At 36.3% G+C, this 22,514-nt stretch overlaps 1 protein-coding gene across 3 annotated transcripts in view; it reads right to left on the bottom strand.

Annotated features, from left to right (window-relative positions):
• The window catches only part of LOC126816708 (uncharacterized), a 339,811-nt gene that overhangs the window by 92,626 nt on the left and 224,671 nt on the right, over positions 1-22,514 (bottom strand). For all 3 annotated transcript variants that reach the window (XM_050543456.1, XM_050543454.2, XM_056099895.1), the window contains exons 11-12: positions 15,428-15,464; positions 10,623-10,654 (exon numbers count right to left, since the gene is read on the bottom strand). In XM_050543456.1, the coding sequence (XP_050399413.1) occupies positions 10,623-10,654; positions 15,428-15,464 (69 nt within the window). The remainder of the gene's footprint in view (positions 1-10,622; positions 10,655-15,427; positions 15,465-22,514) is intronic.

Below are 22,514 nucleotides of genomic sequence, written 5' to 3'. Positions count from 1 at the left end.
ATGGCACGTCGCATGGAGAGGGTCAGCATCTTCTCTCACTCACATCACTATTTGTGATTTTTCCCATGGGTGGTTTGGTTACAGTCCTCAAATCATAGGAGTATTTGTCCAATCCAATGCTTGATAGCAATTCATCGGTGGATGCTATCTTGCAGGGCTCAGTCTCAGATTTAGAAAAAAACAACTAAGTCCGTCGATAAAGGCTTAAATCTACACAATAATTAAATAAGATACTATGATTATGAAAATAATTTACACCAAGTTACCGAAAAGTGTCTAGAAAATAAAGACTACAAATAAATTTTTAATTCGGTTATTTTCCGGTCTCAAATAGTTCTGCGTATTTAGAGCTAGCAAATATTTATTTTCTAAAATAAAGAGAGTGCCACGTAAACGAAGGTTGCAACCACTAAATAAAAGTAAATCCCAAAATGTTGTAAAGAGTTTATCTTGCCAATCTCATGGTTTTGAAAGTTAGAAATGAAACAAAGCTATTACAGCTAGCTCTGTACCGAAATCGCCCAAATCGACAAAATCAAAAATTAAATCAAAGAGTGCAATCAAAATTTTTGCTCACGTTCGCTATTAAATAAACACGAAAGTTGAAGTGCGTAATGAGTGTATTTTTTACTCGGCTTTATATACCAATACATGTTTGTAAAATACCTTGTGTGACGTATATTTGCTGCGACATCCGAAACCACGTGCACAGAACTAAACTTTGCCCACTTCAGAAAATTTCTCGAAGAGGCAATCAGACAGTTAAGTGGGTCAGACTCAACAGATTTGTGTGTCTAGACACATAAAAAAAATATCCACATATCGATAGTGTTGCTCTCGTAAGGGCGTCCGTCCGTCCATCCACCATTTGTTTGTGGACATTCTACAGGTCACAATTTTTATAAGATTTTGACGAATCTCCCAAAGATCTCATATTGGAATGTATTGGAATGTATCAGATGTTAAAACATAGATATGACGTCACCCTTTGATGTTTTTAACCATTATATAGGAGAATGTACGCTTTTCTTAAACAATCGTCTATTATTTATAAAACTGTCCATTATTTTCAATAAATAATGGACACTTTTATAAATAATGGACACTTTTATAAATAATAGACGATTGTTTAAGAAAATACCAATAATAGACACGTATCTGAAAAATGAACATGTATTTTGGGATAATTTATTCTCTGAACAAATTAAATTACAGAACATGAAATTACTTTAAAACCTCATAGTTACCGAAATGTCACATGACCGAATGTTGATTTCACGTGTTGTCTACATAAAGAATTCCACTTAAATCCGTCCGTTATATGTCACTTATCCGTTTAATAGTACGTTCGGCACTAGATCGATGATACGTTTTTATACGCCCACATTTTCACATCTTTTTTGTGGACACTCTATAGGTCATAACTTGAAATATATGTATATATCCTAAAGATCTAGGTTCCTTTCGATATTGGCTTGTATGGGACCGTAACTTCGTGGATTACGGCCCCTGACTGTACACACTAGAGGTCACAATTATTAGCCCATTAAGGTGAAACTGAACGTGTGTTTATAATCCAAAGATATCAATTCCTTGCGATATTGGGTCATTGGACTGTAACTTCCTGGATTATGGCCCCGGATTGAACAAAAAAAAACGTGTTTTGAGCCTGTGGAACCTATGCAGGTCACAATTTTTATCCGATTATAAAAAACGTTCAAATATATCACCATTACACCATAATGACAGTTGAGTTTGAATTTCGTGAATTGGTTTGTGCCTTTGATCCTGTGTCCTGTCACTTATATCAGAGTATGGACGGCTAGTACCCTCCATATTAACTACAGTATTAAGAAAATTATCAATATCTAAATCATTCTCTGAGCAGCCTTTCCATCACAACTTTTGCGGCTATTATCCACCATATCAATAACATCACAATTTTTACGGCTATTATCTTTCATATCGAGTACATTACCAATGTAATCGGTATCCAAATGCTTATCACATAATATATTCTCATTATTAATATTTGTTTTCGACTGTGTTGTAAACATGTCGTCTCCATGTAGAATATTTTGGACTGTCTGTGTATGCTTGCTTTGTATGACTGGAGTGTTTTGTCACATGCATTCATGAGCATGTGCATGTTGTTTTAAGAATATATCCATTATTTTATGGCTTGTTGTTTTAGAAAACTATCCATTATTTGTATCTCTATGATGCTATGTTTTAAGTTTGATAATAGCCTCAGACTGTCCATTATGTAAATACATAGAAAAACTTCGGGGCTAACGCCCCTCAGTTGTTCTTTATATTTACATAATGGACAATCTTCGGCCATTATCCACCACTTAACGTCATGGATTATGTTTGTAACAGGTAACATTTTGATCCGATTTTGATGAAACTTGAAATGCATGTTTATAACCCCAAGATCTTGGTTCCTTTCGATATTGGCCCCTGATTGTACGAAAAATCGTGTTTTTAGCTTGTGGTACCTCTAGAGGTCACAATTTTTATCAAATTTGAAAAAATGTTTTAGTATATCACTGCTACACCCTAATGATGATTGAGTTCGAATTTCATGAAAATCGAACCAAAACTGCCGGACACAATGGACACCCCTTGTATGCAAATGGTGTAAAAATATGGTATGTCATGGTTGTGGACCTTCTAGAGGTCACAATTATGATCCGATTCTGATGACACTTCAAAAGCATGTTTATAACCCAAAGATCTTGGTTCTTTTCGTTATTCGTGCATATTGAATCGTAACTTCCTGAATTATGGCCCTTGATTGTACGAAAAAATCGTGAAATGCATAAAATTTAAAATTTCACAATCGATTGTAACTTAAAATGCAATTTTAATAAATTTTAATTAAAATTGCTTGCGCCCGCGCAGTGCACAATTCCGCCGAGGGCACTTATGGTGTAAGCATAAACGCTTCGGAACTGAAAACTGTTGCCAGGTTGAACTAACCGTTACAATACCGATGAGGAGAGTTTCATACGTTGTAGCAATGTCTGCACATGGTCAGACAGTCGTAGAGAGATGAAATGAATAAGTTTATTGCGTATTATTCGTTTTGAAATGTATCAGTGGGTTGGCTTTGAACTTGCATGTCGCTTTTGTGACGTTGGCATTTGATTTACTCACAGGCTTCAATGGATATAATGCGTATCGATAAAATAAATCGCTTGAATTTCATAGTTTTATGGTATTTTGGATAACAGAAACTATTGAGAATTGTCACAAACATGTGATATTTCTGGCTCAAACGATTAATCTAGACTAAAGTATTGTAGAATTTTAAAAGTATTTAACAACTTTTAGACTAATACACGAAATAGCCAATGTTCCGATGCCTTGATTTGCAATAATACTTTGAAAATGCCAAATAATGCCTATCTATCTTACTAAATTAAAATGATTTTTTCCCCTATTATCAGTCCTTTATTATTCCCTTGATGTACCCTCACCTAGCCAATCACATCATGTATGGTTTCTCATTTGTCCTGATTGGTTGTCTAATTAAAATTATTTACCCCTATAAACACCTATCAGTGGTCTCACTAATCCTTCATATGTACATTGCCTTTGATCATGTTGTTTTTATTCCTTTGATCTTGTTGTCATGCATGGTTTCTGAATTGTTGTTATTGCTTGTCTATATATAATTGCACTACACATTTGTTATTGCTTGAAAACGTTGAGAGAATACTCTTCGAAACGTCGCCCAAATAAATCAGTAATTGTTCGTCCATAAGTATGTGTTATAGTTTATTGCTCTATCCAGTTACTAAATGCCTCTAAAAGATCAAATTCAACAGACTTTTTTGTTTTACTAATTCAAATAATACATATCAATTTCATACAGATCGGATGATAACTTTTGTTGTTCGAACGTTCACAAGGTTCAACAAAGAAAAACAAGGGCCATAACTCTAGAAGTAATTGACAGAAATTGCTGACATTAAATAGGCTTCTTCATTTCACTAATTTAAATGATGCATATGAATTTCATACAGATTGGGTGATAACTTTTGTCGTTCAAGCATTTACAAGATTCAATAATGTGAAACAAGGGCCATAACTCTAGATGTAATTAACGGAAATTTGCTGAAACTCAAAAGGTTTTTTCGTTTTACTAATTTAAACAATACCTATAAATTTCATACAGATCGGATAATAACTTTTGCCGTTAAAGCATTCACAAGGTACAACAAAGTGAAAAAAGGGCCATAACTCATGGTGTAATTAACGGAAATTGTTGAAATTCAATAGGCATCTTCGCTGCACTAACTGAAATGATGCATATCAATTTCAAACATCGGATGATAACTGTTGTCATTAGAGCGTTCAAAAGATTCAACAAAGTGAAACAAGGGCCATAACTCTAGATGTAATTAACGGAAATTGCTGAAATTCAATAAGCTTCTTTGTTTTACTAATCTAAATGATGCATATATATTTCATACAGATCGGATAATAACTTTTGTCATTAGAGCATTAACAAGGTACAACAAAGTGAAACAAGGGCCATAACTCAAGGCGTAATTAATGGAAATTGCTGAAATTTAATAGGATTCTTTGTTTCACTAATTTAAATGATGCATATCAATTTCAAACAGATCGGGTGATAACTGTTGTCATTAGAGCGTTCACAAGATTCAACAAAGTGAAACAAGAGCCATAACTCTAGATGTAATTAACGCAAATTGCTGAAATTCAATAGGCTTCTTTGTTTTACTAATTCAAATGATGCATATAAATTTCATACAGATCGGTTGATAACTTTCGTTGTTAGAGCGTTCACAAGAAGCAACAAAGTGAAACAAGGGCCATAACTCAAGACAAAATTAACAGAAGTTATTGAAATTAAATAGGCTTCTTCATCTCACTAATGCAAACAACATATATCAATTTGATAAATGTAGTCTGTAGAGTGTTCACAAAAAATTGTGGACGACGGACGGACGGACGGGGGTGACGGCAATATACGACCACATTTCCATGTGGGTGTATAAAAATCATCATAACCCCAAAACCATAAATACTTTGCATATGGCGTGTCTAGTATTATAGGTCTGGCGGGGTTTCGATTCCCCGGTTGTACATGACAGGGAGTAGGGTCGCCCGTCCATCCTTGTGTGTTTTTTCTGGGTCCTCTGGTTTCCTTCCACTACTAAAGACCCTTACGCACAAGAGAATTATTGAAATAAAATTGTCCATGTGTTAGTCCCGAAATGACCTAGTTTGTGTCGAGTGGACGTTAAACCTCTCTGTCTCTCTCTCTCTAAAGATATTTTTTTATAGACATTAGATATGAAGTAAGTTTAGATTATTTTTTAGGTTTTTGGTTTGTTTTTTTTGTCTATTAATTATTTGAAAATAGTATAATTTATACTTGAATCATATGGTAATATATAAAATTCCTGGGGTTTTGAGAGATTTTTTGTTCTTGGGGTTTTAACTTGGGGCGTCATCTAATTGCTTATATTACCTTACAATAAAAAAAACGGGTGGGCCGCAGCAATATTTCCCATGCAAAGAAAAGAAATTGAATGAAAATTATTTTTGTGAATGATATAGTATGTTTGAATTATATGACCCGGGCCAGTGGCAATATTATCATCATTCCAAATATACTCTTCAACCAGCGGCTGCCAGGCAGGATACGCCCACATTTTGCAAGAGATGGATAGAGAACAAGCTAAAAACAAACAGGATTTTTTGTACAATCAGGGGCAATAATCCAGAAAGTTATGGTCTGAAATGCCCAAATTTCAAAAGGGACTGATATCTTTGGGATTTAAAGATATGAAATGAAATGAAATGGGGTTTAACGTCCTACTGTTCTGCTCCTATACTGGGCTAATGAAGACGGGCATACGTCATACAGTGTGCTATGAGGGAAATTTTGCCCGGGCAGCGGCACTATTGCCTACTCTTATATCGAATTCCAACTGCCAAGGGATCTTTTACGTGCATTCCAATGTTTACACGGGACCTCGTTTTTTTTCGTATCATCCGAAGGACTAGACAGCTATGTTTTAAGTTTCATCAAAATCGGATAAAAATTGTGACCTCTAGAGGTTCCACAGCCTTCCTAGCATACTTTTACACAATTTGAGTGCAAAGTGAGGCCATTTTGTCCGGCAGTTTCATTTCGATTTTCCAGAAATTCGAATTCAATCTTCATTATGGTGGAATGGTGATATATTTAAAAGGTTTTTAAAATCGGAAAAAAACAATTGTGACCTCTGGAAAATCCGCATGCTAAAAATTCGATTTTTGTAACTATCAGGAGCCATAATCCAGGAAGTTATGGTGTGACAGTTATATATTCGAACGTTTTTTTTAAATCGAATATTTGTGACCTCTAGAGGGACCACAAGCTAAAAACGCGATTTTTTTGTTTGTACATTCAAGGGCCATAATTCAAGAAGATACAATCCGATACGCACGAATATCGGATCAAAACTGTGACCTCTGGAGGGTCCACAACCTTGATTTACCAGATGTTTTCACTATTTGCATACGAGAGGCCGCCATTTTGTCCAGCAGTTTTGGCCCGATTTTCACGAAATTCGACTTCAACAAACATTATGGTGTAACGGTGATATATTCAAACGTTTTTTTAAATCGAATAATAATTGTGACCTCTAGAGGGACCACAAGCTAAAACGCGATTTTTCGTACAACCAGAAGCCATAATTCAGGAAGTTACAATTCGATATGCGCGAATATTGAAAGGAACTAAGATCTTTGGGTTATAAACTTGCATTTCAAGTTTCATCAAAATCGGATCAAAATTGTGGCCTCTAGAGGGTCCACAACTTTGATATACCAGATGTTTACACTATTTGAGTACGAGGGGCGGCCTTTTTGTCTGGCAATTTTGGTCCGGTTTTCATGAAACTCAACCTCAGACAAAATTACGGTGTAACGGTGATATATTGGAACGTTTTTTTAAATCGGACAATAATTTTGACCTCTAGAGGGACCACAAGCTAAAAACAAGATTTTTCGTACAATCAGGGGACATAATTCAGGAATTTACGATTCGATATGAGCGAAAATAGAAGGAAACCAAGATAGTTGGGTTATAAACATGCATTTCAAATTTCATCAAAATCAGATGAAAATTGTAACCTCTAGAGGATCCACAACCCTGATACAAAATATTTTGACACTATTTGCGAATGAAGGGCGGCCATTTTGTCCGTCATTTTTGGTCCGATTTTTACGAAATTCGAACTCAACCATCCTTAATGGTGATATATTCACACGTTTTTTTGAATCGGGTGTAACGGTGATATATTCAAACTGTTTTGTAAAACGGATAAAAATTGTGATCTCTATGGGGTCCACAAGCTTAAAACATGATTTTTTTGTACAATCAGGGGCCATAATTCAGGAAGTTACGATCCGATATGCACGAAAATAGAAAGAAACCAAGATATTTGGGTTATAAACAGGCATTTCAAATTTCATCAAAATCAGATGAAAATTGTGACCTCCTGAGGGTCCACAACCCTGATACGCAATATTTTGACACTATTTGCGAACTCAACAATTCTTACAGTGTAATGGTGATATATTCACACGTTTTTTTTTAATCGGATAAAAATTGTGACCTCTATGGGGTCCACAAGCTAAAAACGCTTTCGTACAATCAGGGGCCATAATTCAGGAAGTTATGGTCCGATATGCGCGAATATCGAAAAGAACCAAGATCTGTGGGTTATAAACATACATTTCAAGTTTAAACCAAATCGGATAAAAATTGTGACCTCTACAGTGTTCACAAGCTAAAAACGTGATTTTTCATACAATCAGGGGCCATAATCCATGAAGTTACAATCCAATACATGCCAATATCGAAAGGAACCGAGATCTTAGGGTGATAAACCTATATTTCAAGTTTCATTGAAATCAGATAAAGACAGGTTGCCAGGCAACAAAACATACGCCCACAGCAGCTAAATCGTCCGGCTAGTCGTCAAGGGTTGTCACATATTTATTCTTTTGTAGGTAATTAGGGGAATTTAATAGACAATTTCATACAGATGACATTATAATTTTCGTTGTTTGAAGGTTCACAAGGTTCTAAAAACTAAAACAAGGGCCGTAACTCTGGAAGCAATCTACAGAAATTGTTCAAATTCGACAAGCTTTTTTCGTTTTACTAATTCAAATAATGCATATAAATTTCATACAGATCGGATGATAACTTTTGTTGTTCGAAAGTTCACAAAGTTCAACAAAGTAAATCAAGGGCCATAACTCTAGACGTAATTGACGGAAATTGCTGACATTCAATAGGCTTGTTTGTCTTCATTTCACTAATTCAGGTGATAACTGAAACTCAATAGGCTTGTTCGTTTTACTAATTTAAATGATACATATAAATTTCATACAGATCGGATAATAACTTTTGTCGTTAGAGCATTTACAAGGTACAACAAAGTGAAACAAGGGCCATAACTCACGACGTAATTAACGGAAATTGCTAAAATTCAATAGGCTTCTTTGTTTTAATAATTTAAATGATGCATATAAATTTCATACAGATCGGTTGATAACGTGAAACATGGGCCATAACTCCAGAAGAAATTTAACGGAAATTGCTGAAATTCAATACGCTTCTTCATTTCACTAATTTAAATGATGCATATCAATTTGAAACAGAACGGATGATAACTGTTGTTATTAGAGCCTTCACAAGATTCAACAAAGTGAAACAAGGGCCATAACTTACTAATTTAAATGATACATATAAATTTCATACAGATCGGATATTAACTTTTGTCGTTAGAGCATTTACAAGGTACAACAAAGTGTAACATGGGCCATAACTCACGACATAATTAACGGAAATTGCTAAAATTCAATAGCCTTCTTTGTTTTAATAATTTAAATGATGCATATAAATTTCATACAGATCGGTTGATAACTTTTGTCGTTAGAGCGTTCACAAGGTGCAACAAAGTGAAACAAGGGCCATAACTCCAGAAGAAATAAACGGAAATTGCTGAAATTCAATAGGCTTCTTCATTTCAATAATTTAAATGATGCATATCAATTTCAAACAGATCGGATGATATCTGTTGTCATTAGAGCGTTCACAAGATTCGACAAAGTGAAACAAGGGCCATAACTCTTGATGTAATTAACGGAAATTGCTGAAATTCAATAGGCTTCTTCATTTCACTAATTTAAATGATGCATATCAATTTCATACAGATCGGTTGATAACTTTTGTCATTAGAGCGTTCACAAGATTCAACAATTCGAAATTTGTCATGGTAATGATATAATGAATCTATATTCAGAGTTCCATCGCTCTCACTTCATTATAACCAAAGTTATCATGCCTCAAAGCATCAACCAATCAGATTGCTTATTTCTGCTTACCGTAAGCAGACATCGAGTTAGAGACTTAGCTACTTTAATTAGAACTAAAGTTATTGTGTCTCATGTATATCAAGGCATTCACCTAACAGACACCTATGCCAAGTGTGAACATTCTAACTCAATTAGAATGAGAGTTATTGTGTTCCAAAGTCTCGACCAATCAAATTGCCTATCGCTCTGCTTACCCTGAGCAGAAAATGCTCATTATCAAACTTAGTCAAGGTATTGATGTAAGGAAACTATACATCAAGTTTCATCACTCTCACTTAATTACAACTAAAGTTATCGTGTCCAAAAGCATCAACCAATCAAATTGCTTACCTCTGCTTACCCTAAGCAGAAAATGCTCATCTTCGAACTCCATCAAGGCATTGACTTAATAAACCCTACACCAAGTTTAAAGATTCTAGCTCAATTAGAAGGAGAGTTATTGTGTTCCAAGGTCTCGACCAATCAAATTACTTATTGCTCTGCTTACCCTGAGCAGAAAATGCTCCTTATCGAACTTAGTCAAGGTATTGATGTAATGAAACTATACACCAAGTTCCATCACTCTCACATAATTAGAAGTAAAGTTATCGTGTCCCAAAGCATCAACCAATCAAATTGCTTATCTCTGCTTACCCTAAGCCGAAAATATGCTCATCTACGAACTCCATCAAGGCACTGACCTAATAAACACCTACACCAAGTTTAAACATTGTAGCTCAATTAGAAAGAGAGTTATTGTGTCCCAAAAAGTGTGACGGACAGACTGACGGACAGACAGGCAGACAGACGGACGAACCCATTTTAATAGTCCCCTGCTTTCTTCGATAGGTGGGGGCCAATTGGAGTGACTGGCATACAGTATGATTATTCACGTTTGTGGTCAAAGGGGGAATAATTGTGTTCTGAAATACAAACACACAAATCCAGATGAAATAAACCCACAATGTAAATCTTAATCTGTAAGAATGAAAGTCACACAAATTATGTTGAAAGAAACACAGAATATTACGACACAAAACACACAAACTAAGGGATCAAACAGAACAACCTCAAAAATACGGATTCAGACACACAGTGCACAGACATAAAAACACATAATGTAGCTCTCGTTAGAAAACATTTTTAAAATTGCCACACAAACATAGCCACACAAATGCAGACAATATACGTCCACAAGAAAATGTGGGCGTATAAAAAAATCTTACCCGTATTCCAGAATCTGTAGAATTCTGAAGATCTGTAAAAAATACATCACTTATCAAACTATCATATTCACTTTTATATATACTCAGTCAAATTAAAAACTTGACACTCTGGATTTTTGGGACTAGATTTTTAATATTTGGTTTAAGGCAACTATTTTAGTGTTATGTTGTGCACAGACGACCTTGACATCAACAGAAAGCAAGAATACATCTTGCCGAAAGTCCTTGACATTGATAACGTTCGTGATGTCACAGTACCCCCCAAAATGAAATTCACAGACTTGGAGAACAATCGGAATAAAGTGTTTAGTAACGGTTGTGGCCTCCTCTAGCGTCTCGTACTGCCACACAACGTCTTCTCATGGATCTCAGAACATTAGTAAACACTACCGAGGAAGACGTCGCCACTGCTCAGCAAGAGCATGTTGAAGGTCCTGCAACGTCAGTGGTGGATTCAGTTGCTGACGAACACGTTGACCCAGTTTGTCTCAGATGTGTTCAATAGGATTAAGGTCGGGGCTAAGCGACGGCCAATTCAGGACTTGGACACCAGCATTTCTTAAAAAATTCTGGGTAGCAATTGCTGTATGGGGTCAAGCATTGTCTTGTTGAAACGTTAGTCCAGGCCCATGTCTCTGCATAAACGGAAGAACAGATTCCAAAATCTGATCCCTGTACTGGACAGCATTTAAGTTCCCTTGGACAACAACAAGAGGAGAACGTCCATGTGCACAAAAAGAACCCCAAACCATGACGCTGCCGCCACCAAATCGGTCAACTTCTCTGACGCATACTTGAGCGTAACGTTCACCTCGTCTGCGGTACACTCGGGCTCTGCCATCGGAAAATCTCAAAGTGAATCGAGATTCGTCACTCAAGACAACCGAATTCCACTGTCTTTGAGTAAATCTTATGTGTCTTGTGGCCCACACAAGTCGGTTATGGCAATGAAGAGGTGTCAATATTGGTCCATTATAGGGCCTCCGAGTCTGAAGACCAGCAGCCTAAAAGCAATTTCGAACAGTTTGTGCAGTTACCCTTCCACCAAACATCTCTCTACTTGTGGAGGTTGCAGTGACAAATCTGTTTCTAAGATGACGTAATGGTATTCTTTGATCTTCCTGGAGTGACGTCACACGTGGCGCTCCCGCCCTTGGGCGGTCGGCAATAGTTCCAGTTTGAAGCACTCTCATTCTAAGATTAATTATTGTCTGGCGTGAACAATTAAAGGCTCTTGCAACAGTGACCACAGACTGACCAGCATAGAGCCTACCTATAGCACGTAGACGTTAGGCACTGCATTTTCTAACAAAGATGAAAATAACAATTTTAATTTGTTTTTCCAGTTCAAGTTACGTGTGCGTGTTCAGTTTAAGCAAACTTGCATTGATTGACCTCACAAGTTTGTGTTTGCACGTGTTTTCCAGGTTTTTCATCTTTATATACTTAAAAGTCACGTGATCCATGTGACTTTACAATTTTATGAAATTAAAGGCTTCTTACTACTTATTATCGTTAGAAACACTTTAAAATTTATTTGACTTACCAGAAAAAAAAATTGTTGAAATTCATCAGTATCAAGTTTTTAATTTGGCTGCGTATAGTAATCAACAACCTTCACAGGTTCATTTATAAGAAAATCAAAAAGTAGGTGTGATTTTAATTTTCTAATATGATTGAAGTTAATCCACGTATTTATACATACAGTGATAATTCATTGAAATTCATGGATGACCAAACAGCTCTTTATTAAGTGTTCTCAGTTCTTAATTCATAGTCCTTAACTCTTATTTCTTCATATTTGTTGTCATATTTTGACATTTGCATCTTAAAATCAATATTTGTTTCACAAAGGATGCTAGTGGTGGGCTTTCAAATGCCAAAATCAACCTGGCATACAATAAGTCACCATACAATAAGTCGCTTTACCAGAAAATAATAGAGAATCAAGCGAGCATACAATAAATGAAATGGGGTTTAATGTCCTACTGTTCTGCTCCAACTGGGCTAATGGAGACAGAGCATACAATGAGAAAATTTGCTGGATGAACGTAAAATCATGTGCGTGGTATGGCCTTCAATAAATGAAATAAATTGAAAGTAGTCTGTTTTTAGTAATTAGGTTATTGTCTGAGAGTGACATATTCCTTTGCTCAAATAAAAGGGATTTTATCTCTTCTAAATTATGTAATCATGAATTTGCCAGGAAATAACTAATATATATTTAAAGAGTGATAGAAAATAATTACCTGTGATGCATTACACAATAACTGGAAATTCGTATTAAGACCCGTATTTTGACATTTAAATACTCCCCCGTTCCCCTCACTGAATAGAGTTCAGTACAATGCAAATTTGAGCTGTTTTCAAGGTACGTGAATGTGCCAGAAAATAATTCCCATTTTTTTAAAAAGGAAATAAAACTACTTTCCGAAATTTTACCTCTGTAGGACAAAATGTCGCTGAAATATGGCCATTTGAAATTAGGGTGCTGAAATGGTCCTTTAATTCAGTAATTTTTTTCCAGGTTTACAGGGGCTTTAAACTCACTTTTCAAATTGGTATGGAATTCTCTAACTTTTTAATCTAAGACAACTTTTGGTGTAGATTACGAATTTAGCATCACACTCAATGTACGATGCATACATTTGGCACAATGTGGACCAAATGAAATGAAATATTCAGTTTTTTTCAAGATTTCCACAGCCTCTGGCTTTGTCACTATTGTATACGGAACCTCCAAAATTGGTATGGTTAATGTCAGTTGGTCTTATATCATTTTACAAAAGATTCTGAGTCAATGGGATATATACTTTTCAAAATATTCAGTCTCAAAATTCCTTTTTCACTGAAAACATACAAAATTTACCCATTTTCTCTTTCAATTTTGGCCATGTGGGACGGGATAAGATTCTGAAAAAGGATGATAATTAAACTTCATTTACTCTGCTATAACATATATTAAAGTCCATCTTGTGTATTTGATGGCTTTTATTTTTAATTGGCACTTGAAATCTGTGCGGTGATGTAGTTTTAATGGCTATTATCAAAATTGTTGACTTTAAAATAACTTCTAAATGACCTATACCCCTCAAACGTGTCTATTTAGAGTGGCTTTTTGCATAGTTTAAAGCACCCGAAAACCTGAAAAAAGATAGGTTGCCAGGCAACGAAACATACGCCCACAGCAGCTATATCGTCCGGGCAGTCAACAAGAGTTGTCGCATATTTTTACTTTTTTCGGTAATGAAATATTTATAATACATTCAAATCTGATTAAGAGTAACAACTCATTAGAATTTGTTCTGCCCCATGCTAACATTTAGTATACGAAACTTTAGCTGTTCAAGTCATAAAGATTCATTGAAAATCAATATACTTGTTCGTCTCAAGACTTTAAACTCTGTGTATCAATCTGAAGTCAATCGGATATTAACATTAGCCACTAGAGCATCCACATAATTTTTAAAATCAATAGGCTTCTTTGTCTCATGACCTTAAACATTGTGTATAAATTTAAAGTCAATCGGATATTAACTTTGACCTCTGGAGCGTCCACAAGATTTTTTGAAGTGATCAAGGGCCATAACTCTGGCAGTAATTATCGAAAATCGCTGAAAATCAATAGGCTTCTTTGTCTCATGACCTTAAACACTGTGTATCAATTTAAAGTCAATCGGATATTAACTTTAGCCTATAGAGCGTCAACAAGCAATTGTGGATGCCGGACGGACGAACCGACGGACAGGGGCGACAACAATATACGACCACATTTCAATGTGGGCGTATAAAAATTACTGAATTTATGATCCGTTTCAGCACCCTAATTTCAAATGGCCATATCTCAGCAAGTTTTTCAGATTTGTTAGCTTAAGACCATATTATTACTATAACATACATTTTTTATAATTTTTTTGAAGGGGGTCATGCTCCCAACTTTCTGTAATTTGGTCCACTTGACTTGGACTGACCCTTTTGAAAAAGTAAATGAACCTTCTTGTTAGCCGTGTTCAGTGTGATATCTGGAATTTCGTATTATGGTCTATATTTTGACATTAATGGTTTTGAAATGAAATGAAATGATATGAAATGGAGTTTAACGTCCTACTGTTCTGCTCCTAACCTGGGCTAATGAAGACGGCCATACGCCATACAGTGTGCTATGAGGGAAATTTTGCCCGGACAGCGGCACTACGCCTACTCTTATATCGAATTCCAACTGTCAAGGGATCTTTTACGTGCACGCCAATGTGTACACGGGATCTCGGTTTTTCGTCCCATCCGAACGACTAGACAGCTTTCCTTGTCAGCCCCTTCCGTCCTGCATCACTGACAAGGGAGAACCACGCCGGAAAATCTGGATGGACTTTCTCGGCCAATGCAGGGATCGAACACCCAACCTCCAGGCTAGCGAGCAAGCGTCTTACCCACTTAGCCACATGATCCCCATTAATGGTTTTGAAAGATTGGTATTTGGAGATTTGTATTTGGAAATTGAATGTTCGAGATTTGTTTTTCATTGTATGTTTCTGACGACATGTAAATGTAATTTTTTGATTTTCTAAAATACATTTTATTTTTGTATTAAGATTCAATTAAATTAAACAGAGATACAATTTACAAATCTGATATGATGAATGTTTGATTTGTAAAACAAATATTGATTTTAAGATACAAATTTTAATTTTAGTATACAAATGTCGAAATACGACAACAAATTAAGAAATAACAATCAAAGACTATAAATTAAGAACTAAGTATTAAGTGAAAAGAAATAAGGTAATGATAAAATTACATATAAATACCTTGTCTTTCTTGGTCATGTTCATAATCTAAAATTTGCTGTAAAATAAATATCATTGAATTTACTTGAATTAATAGCTACCAGGGGTTGTATTTATTTAGTGAGAGGATCATAAAGTAGACTAGATTTTAAAGTGACTTATACCCACATATGCGTAGTTCCCAACCCGAATCCATTTTTATGGCAATTGGTATCCTTGGTGTATGCCAAAAACAGAAAAATTAAAAATTTTCATCAAGCCCTTTTCTAGGTACAGTGAATAACTGTGATCTTATTGGATTCTGAGATTTTCCGGGAAAGTAAGTTCTGGGAAAGTATTTTTTTGTTTGTTTGCGGATATTCACTTGAAATACTTGAAGTTTATTTTTGAAGTCATGCCTCACGAAGCTTGATAATGTTGAGAGATTACTCTACGAAACGTTGCCTTAAATACACTAGTAGCTGTTTTCCATAAGTATGTGTTTTGTTGTTACTCTATCCAGTTACTAAATGCCATTTAAAGAACATATCTTGTGAAGGATCTCTACCGAGTAAAAGGGCTAAATACCAAGATGGTGCTTTCGCCAAGAATTTCGTTGATAGTGGTGTAAAGAAGCTTATCATTATAGCAATTGTAGAGCACGTGAAGGAAACCTACGACAATCTTACTGGACAGAGTGGATTTTGTGGCAGCATTCAATCTCAAACTGGTGAATGCTTTTCTAGGTTTGGGGGACTCATTTGTCCACGTGCCCGTGCTCATGGTGCGAATTACCAAAATCAGAATTCGGTAATCATGATCGTATAATCAACCTCAGAACCTTAGGAGCAATTCGAAGAAACGCTGTGGAATATCAGGCCACTGCTGTTGCCCACAAGGGCAAGAGAGCTCTCTCATCCGCTGCTTTCAAAAGCTGTGAGCATACGCCGTTGACCAAAAGCTTACCCGATGGTGTGCTTGTCGTGGACATGCTGCCTGTGATGGAATTACACGTTATGTTAGGAATCACCAACTGTCTCTACAACCAGGTTGACCAGTTGGAGAGTTCCCGAGGGACTAGCATAGCAAAGGATTGGTTGGATCAATTAAGCCTTCGCAGACCGCAGATGCATGGCGGCGAGTTCAACGGTCAGCAATACGTTCAACTGTTAGAGAACACTTTCTGCTTAGAACAACTTATGACCGAGAACAATCTGGGAGAAGAAGGGCATAGAGTGATATTCGCACTTCAATCCTTCAATGATGTCCGAAAGAAATGCTTCGGAAAAGTACTGCATGCTGACTATAAGGAATCGATTTCAGCATTCGAACAGTTGTACAAAAATATCGGAATTCCGATAACGTCGAAATGACATGCGGTTTTCGACCATGTCCAACAGTTTCTGGAAACACAGAAGGAGTTGTATGATCAGAACCAGAGTCGATTACCAGCTATGGAGAGGCAATCCTTCAATCGCGGGCTCAGATTTTGGAGTGAGCAGGCATCGGAGTCTGTTCACTCCGATTTCAGTAAATTGTGGGAAAGTGGGGGGTTTAAGCGCGACATGAGACATCCGGAATACGCTAAAAAAAACTGTTAAAATCTGTTGTAACATATTGTTCAAGGCATACATAAACTGTGAACTGACAGAACTTGCTCTACGGATTGTTGTATCTGAAATATTGGATTGATTCGATAAAAAATGAATATTTACTGTTTTTATAGAAAGGGCTCGATGAAAATTTTTATTTCTTCTATTTTGGTGGTAGATCAATTGCCAAGTCTCGGATAAAAAAGAAATTGAGTTGGGAACTTTTTTTTAACCCTATCGGAACTTCAACGCATGTGTGACCAGTATTGAATCCTCTTCATTAAGTTGTTATAGCCTTTTGCCACGAATAAAGATAGGTTGCCAGGCAACGAAACATACAAACACAGCAGCTAAATCGTCCAGGCAGTCAACAAGAGTTGTCGCATATTTCTACTTTTTTCGGTAATGAAACATTTATAATACACTAAAATCTGATTAAGAGTAACAACTCATTAAGTAATTATCAGAAAATCATTAGAATTTGATTGGTTTTTATAAAGTTCTGTCCCATGATAATGTTTAGTATACGAAACATTTAATATCATGGATTTAGCTTTTCAAGTTAACAAAATTCATTGAAAATCAATATATTTGTTCGTCTCAAGATCTTAAACTCTGTGTATCAATATGAAGTCAATCGGATATTAACCTCTAGATCTAGAGCATCCACAAGAGATTTTGAAGTGATCAAGGGCCTTAACTCTGGTAGTAATTATCGGAAATTGCTGAAAATCAATAGGCTTCTTTGTCTCATGACCTTAAACACTGTGTATAAATTTAACGTCGATCGGATATTAACTTCGGCCTCTAGAACGTCCATAAGATTTTTTTAAGTGATCAAGGGCCATAACTCTGGCAGTAATTATCGGAAATCGCTGAAAATCAATAGGAGTCTTCGTCTCATGACCTTAAACACTGTGTTATGGGCATTTGTCATGAGATGGTTAAGCACATTATCCCCAATGAGTTATGAATGAAAAAGATTTCTGCATGATGGGTACCAACCCATTGGTCTGTGAATCACAAATTTGTCAGATTCTTGACATCCAGTGACAATGATCTGTGCTGTTTTCAACATATCCTGATAATTTATTAGCGAGATTTTTAACCATGGAGGAGACCTGGATTCATCAGTTTCAACCAGAACCCTAAATTCAGTCAAAACAATGGGAACATCCAGAGTCGCAAGTTCCCAAAGAAGCCAGGTCGGTTCCTTCTTCTGGAAAGGTGATGGGTTCTCTCCTTTAGGATTCCAAGGGAATTCTGTTGATTGACTACTTTGAAAAAGCCAGACTCTGAATGGAAAATACTATAAAGGCATCCTTTTCCTTCAAGGCAATGCTCTTGTTCATAAATCAGTCATAACCGTTTCAGTGATCCGTGATTGTGACTTCAAACTCATCGGACTGTCCACCCTGCTTACCCATTTTGGCATTACCAGGTCATGATTTTCCTACTACCGGTAATAAGGACCTCATGTCAGCTGTGAATGACCTTATTTTTAGGGTTTAATACTAAAGATAATTTGTTCGTGACCAGCATCCGGGCCTTGCAATATTGTTTACAAAAGTGTGTACATCTGGAAGGGGATTGTAGAAAAATAAATGGAAACAATCAACTTTATACAAGTCTTTCACATATAGGCTTAGAAATTTGCAGCGAGCCCTTGTATTTATTTAAGTTGAATAGGTTTGGTTTGATACATGATGTTATAATTATTCATGTATTATTTGTATTCTATTTTAAAACTATTTAAAAAAAAATCATTGTTTTTAATAATTATTAAATAATAAAACATACAAAGATTTTAAAGATTTATTCATCCATGTCGTTATTGATTTAGTATATTACTGTGTATAGTATTTTTACACATTCAACCATTAATGAAGTTTTCCATACAAAGTATAAATACATTTGTAAGGGATAACTTTTACAATTGTTTCCATGTTCTTCCGATTGTCATATTTTGTTTATCCAATCAAATGTGTATTATATAATGATGTGCAGTATACAACCCTATGATAAAAAAAAAATAAGTAGAAATGTGTAATTTTCCTTTGCTTTGTCACCAAATTATTTGTGTAAAGGCCATTTTACACGATCCTACTTTTGTTCAAGAACATCATCCAACATTTGTAGGATGATGTTCAAGGTCATGAGGCGTCCACGAACATGTCAATTTACACCATACAACATTTAGAGAACATGTTCAAGATTGTTGATGGATTTTGGAGGGAAACTTCACTGTTCCATCATGGATTCCCACAGAAGGTTGGTTTCCATTGGAGCAATTAGCAATCAATCAACCAATCAGTTAGATTTAAAAGACAATTAGATTGCCCCATCATATATTATATGTTAATAGGGTTGGGCGAATGATGACATTTTCCTTGCAACCGATATAAAACGAGTGTTTTCTATGGCCAAATTTTCCGTAGAACACGAATCCGTCAATAATTTTTGGTTAGAGTGACGTTTGACCCCGGTATAATTAAAAAATTCAAAATGGCCGCCAAATTTTGGCCATATTTAGTCAATTTCCATACCACCCATGCATGTAATATGTCGTTAGTAATGTTTTCGGGGTCACAGAACTCATTGGTGACATTTATACTACCACCTGGGGTTCTGGTTTGGAGATATATGCTATATCAACGATAAAGTATTTAATTTCAGCATTTCTCAGCAACACTTTCTTCTGTTTTCAGCCTGTTGCTGGAGAATTATGTTGTTAGTTCGTTGTTTTATTGACAGACGACAGTAGTACTAGCAGCGCCAACATTATGGCAACAGGCTCAGAGTACAGCACTAGAAGTGAAACATTTTCAAGGACTCTTTTAGATACTGTATATAAAGAAGAAAGTGAAATTAAATGTGGTTCTACGTTACCGAGTGGTCGACAAATAATATGCCGTATTATGGACTTATGTAAGACTGTGAAGAAGGGACAATTGCAAACGTCTTCAGCTGATGGAAGCAAGGTAGTAGCGAAAGAGCTCCGTGAATTGTGGATAAACATGAATGTATATCCATTACATGAACAGAGTGTCACAAAGAAGATACTGAATGAATACGAACAGTTCAAAAATTTATGTAAGCAAGCAAAATGCGAGAAGTACACAAAAAGTAAGGCCTGGGAAGATAGGGCAAGAAAATTCAACGAGTCAATGACGAAAAACGCATATGATATAAGGACTAAGAACCGAGAATATCAGAAGAAGTTAGAAGAAGAATACGGTGTTAAAATGTCAGAAGAAGACGAATTATTTTATCATGATAACTGTCACGGTGATTATGTCGCTACATGTAAATCATCTGTTTCGAGTTCGTGGTTGAAGAAGAAGAAACGCGAGCATGCAAGAAAGCAATCGATTGAAAAGAAGCAGAATGAAGAAATAGAACATCAGGAGAGGCAGAATGTCAGTAAAAGACTTCGATTTGAAGAAGCAATGTCAGATGAAGATGATCCTGATCTAGATCCCACATTTGAAACAGCTTTCTCTATACCGGTAAGAACCCCTAGTAGTACAGTACCTTCACCATCAGTATCTACACGAAGCAAAGCTTCCTCTGCACCTGCTGATCTGGAAGTTGAAGAAGAATTCACACAAGTGAATATACGAACCAGTCGAAAACAAATTGATGAACGAATTATCCGCTGTACCATACAATGCCTGGCAGATTATAAGGTTAGTGTCAGTGATCTAGCTGGTATCATTGTCCAAACAGCGAACGTTATATTTGGGCAAAAATGGGAACTACATGGCAAAGATGATGAAAATAATGTAGATTATGATAGCGATGACGAAGATGACGCGAAGGAATCTGAACATGAATCTACATCTGATGCTGTACCAAAAAAACGTCGAAAGTGTCCCAAAGATCTTCACAATGTTTTCCCGAGTCGTAGAACCATAAACAGATACCTGGAAGACGCATCGTTCCTAAACCTGCTAATGGTCGCGGAAACATTGATAAATAAGGGTGACAATGTTGTCACAGTCGGCCTCGACGATACTACCAAGGCAGCGGGCCACAGATTGTATGATGTCAAGTCGGATCATATCACCATCTCTGGACCTGATATGACCAGAAAAACAATGACCACAGGATATATTGAAAATACTAGTCATGAAGGTGTCGCAGGCGCAGAAGCTTATAATCTTAAATTAAAATGTTTGGCTTTGCTCGCAGATTGTGAAGTAAATGATATAAAAACAGCAATAGACTTTTGGATGTCAGATCGGGCTGGTGACTGCGGTAAGCTGATTGAACATCTTGGTGTTGGTTCAGAGAAAATCATCAAATGAAGCGCTCATATCATATTAGGGGCTGATAACGCGGCTGATAAAGTCTTTAGGAGCCTAGAGCAGAAAATAGGAGTTCAAAAATTGCTCCAAGTTACAGCTGGAGAAAAGGTGTTCTCCTCTCCTGGATCTAGTGTACATACACTAGGTCTTATTGCAATTTCAAAGCTCCTCTCACCGAGCCATGCAGCGCACTCCATCTCTCTCTTTAATGAATACACATCATGGATGGAGAGTCAAGGTATAGATCATGACGGTTTCAAAGGCTTCACAGCTAACAGATTCGGCAGGATAGCTGAAATCGCCAGAGAGTTCCTAAGTAGACGTCAATCTATAATAGACTTTTTTGATGCCGTCGTTGACATCAATTCGAATAAGTTAGTACTGGCGGTATCGACTTATATACAGAATGACTGGTTCGTCCGCTGTGCGTCAGTATATTCTAAACTTGGGGAAGATTTTATCTTCCCACTTATGAATTTGTTGGGAATTGATGCCAGAGCAGGAAACGTAGCAGAGAGAAACTGGGCTGGATTACGTTCATTCTTCACAAATAAAGTAACGGAGCTCAAGAAGATACGAGATGATGCTAAGTCTGCTGAATCACTACAAACCAAACTGTACGGGGTTGTGCTCGATGAAGTTATTGAAACTGTAGAAAGACAACTAGAACAAGTGTCATATTTTGGTAACACCGGTGAAATAGATGGAGAAAAGTTGCAATTCGCTCCTCTAACCAACTTAGGGTGTGAAGGTGAATTTGCTAAGTTAGACAATCGAATATCAGCAAGTGGTGGGTCAACAACAGTGCAAACTCACTCACGTAAAAACGTAGTAACGACAAATCGATTATTGGTGGATCCTTCATTTACTAACTTAACAGATTCGGAAAAACGTGAACGTTGGAAATGGAGCAGAACATCAGACAATGTTGAAGATGTTAAAGAAATAGAAGCGAACTATTTAGCGACCGTAAAAATGTCTAATAGACTATCTGTTCTGAAAAAAGAGGAACTGAAAAAGAACAAAATAGCTAAAACAATCAAACTTCTTGAGACTTGCAAACAACATCAAGGTCCAATCACTCCTAATTCCCTGAATATTCTAGATCAACTCACTGAAACGCAGTTGATCACAGAAATATGCTATCTCCGTTCGACAATAGCACCTAACATTAGGCAAAAGCGCCGCATTAAAGTAGATGGCAAATTCAAGATGGCAAATTTTTCT

The sequence above is a fragment of the Patella vulgata genome, chromosome 3 (genome assembly GCF_932274485.2).
Source record: "Patella vulgata chromosome 3, xgPatVulg1.2, whole genome shotgun sequence".
Taxonomy (NCBI): domain Eukaryota; kingdom Metazoa; phylum Mollusca; class Gastropoda; family Patellidae; genus Patella; species Patella vulgata.
Note: the sequence above shows the minus strand (reverse complement) of the source record. Positions and strands in the feature narration are given on the sequence as shown.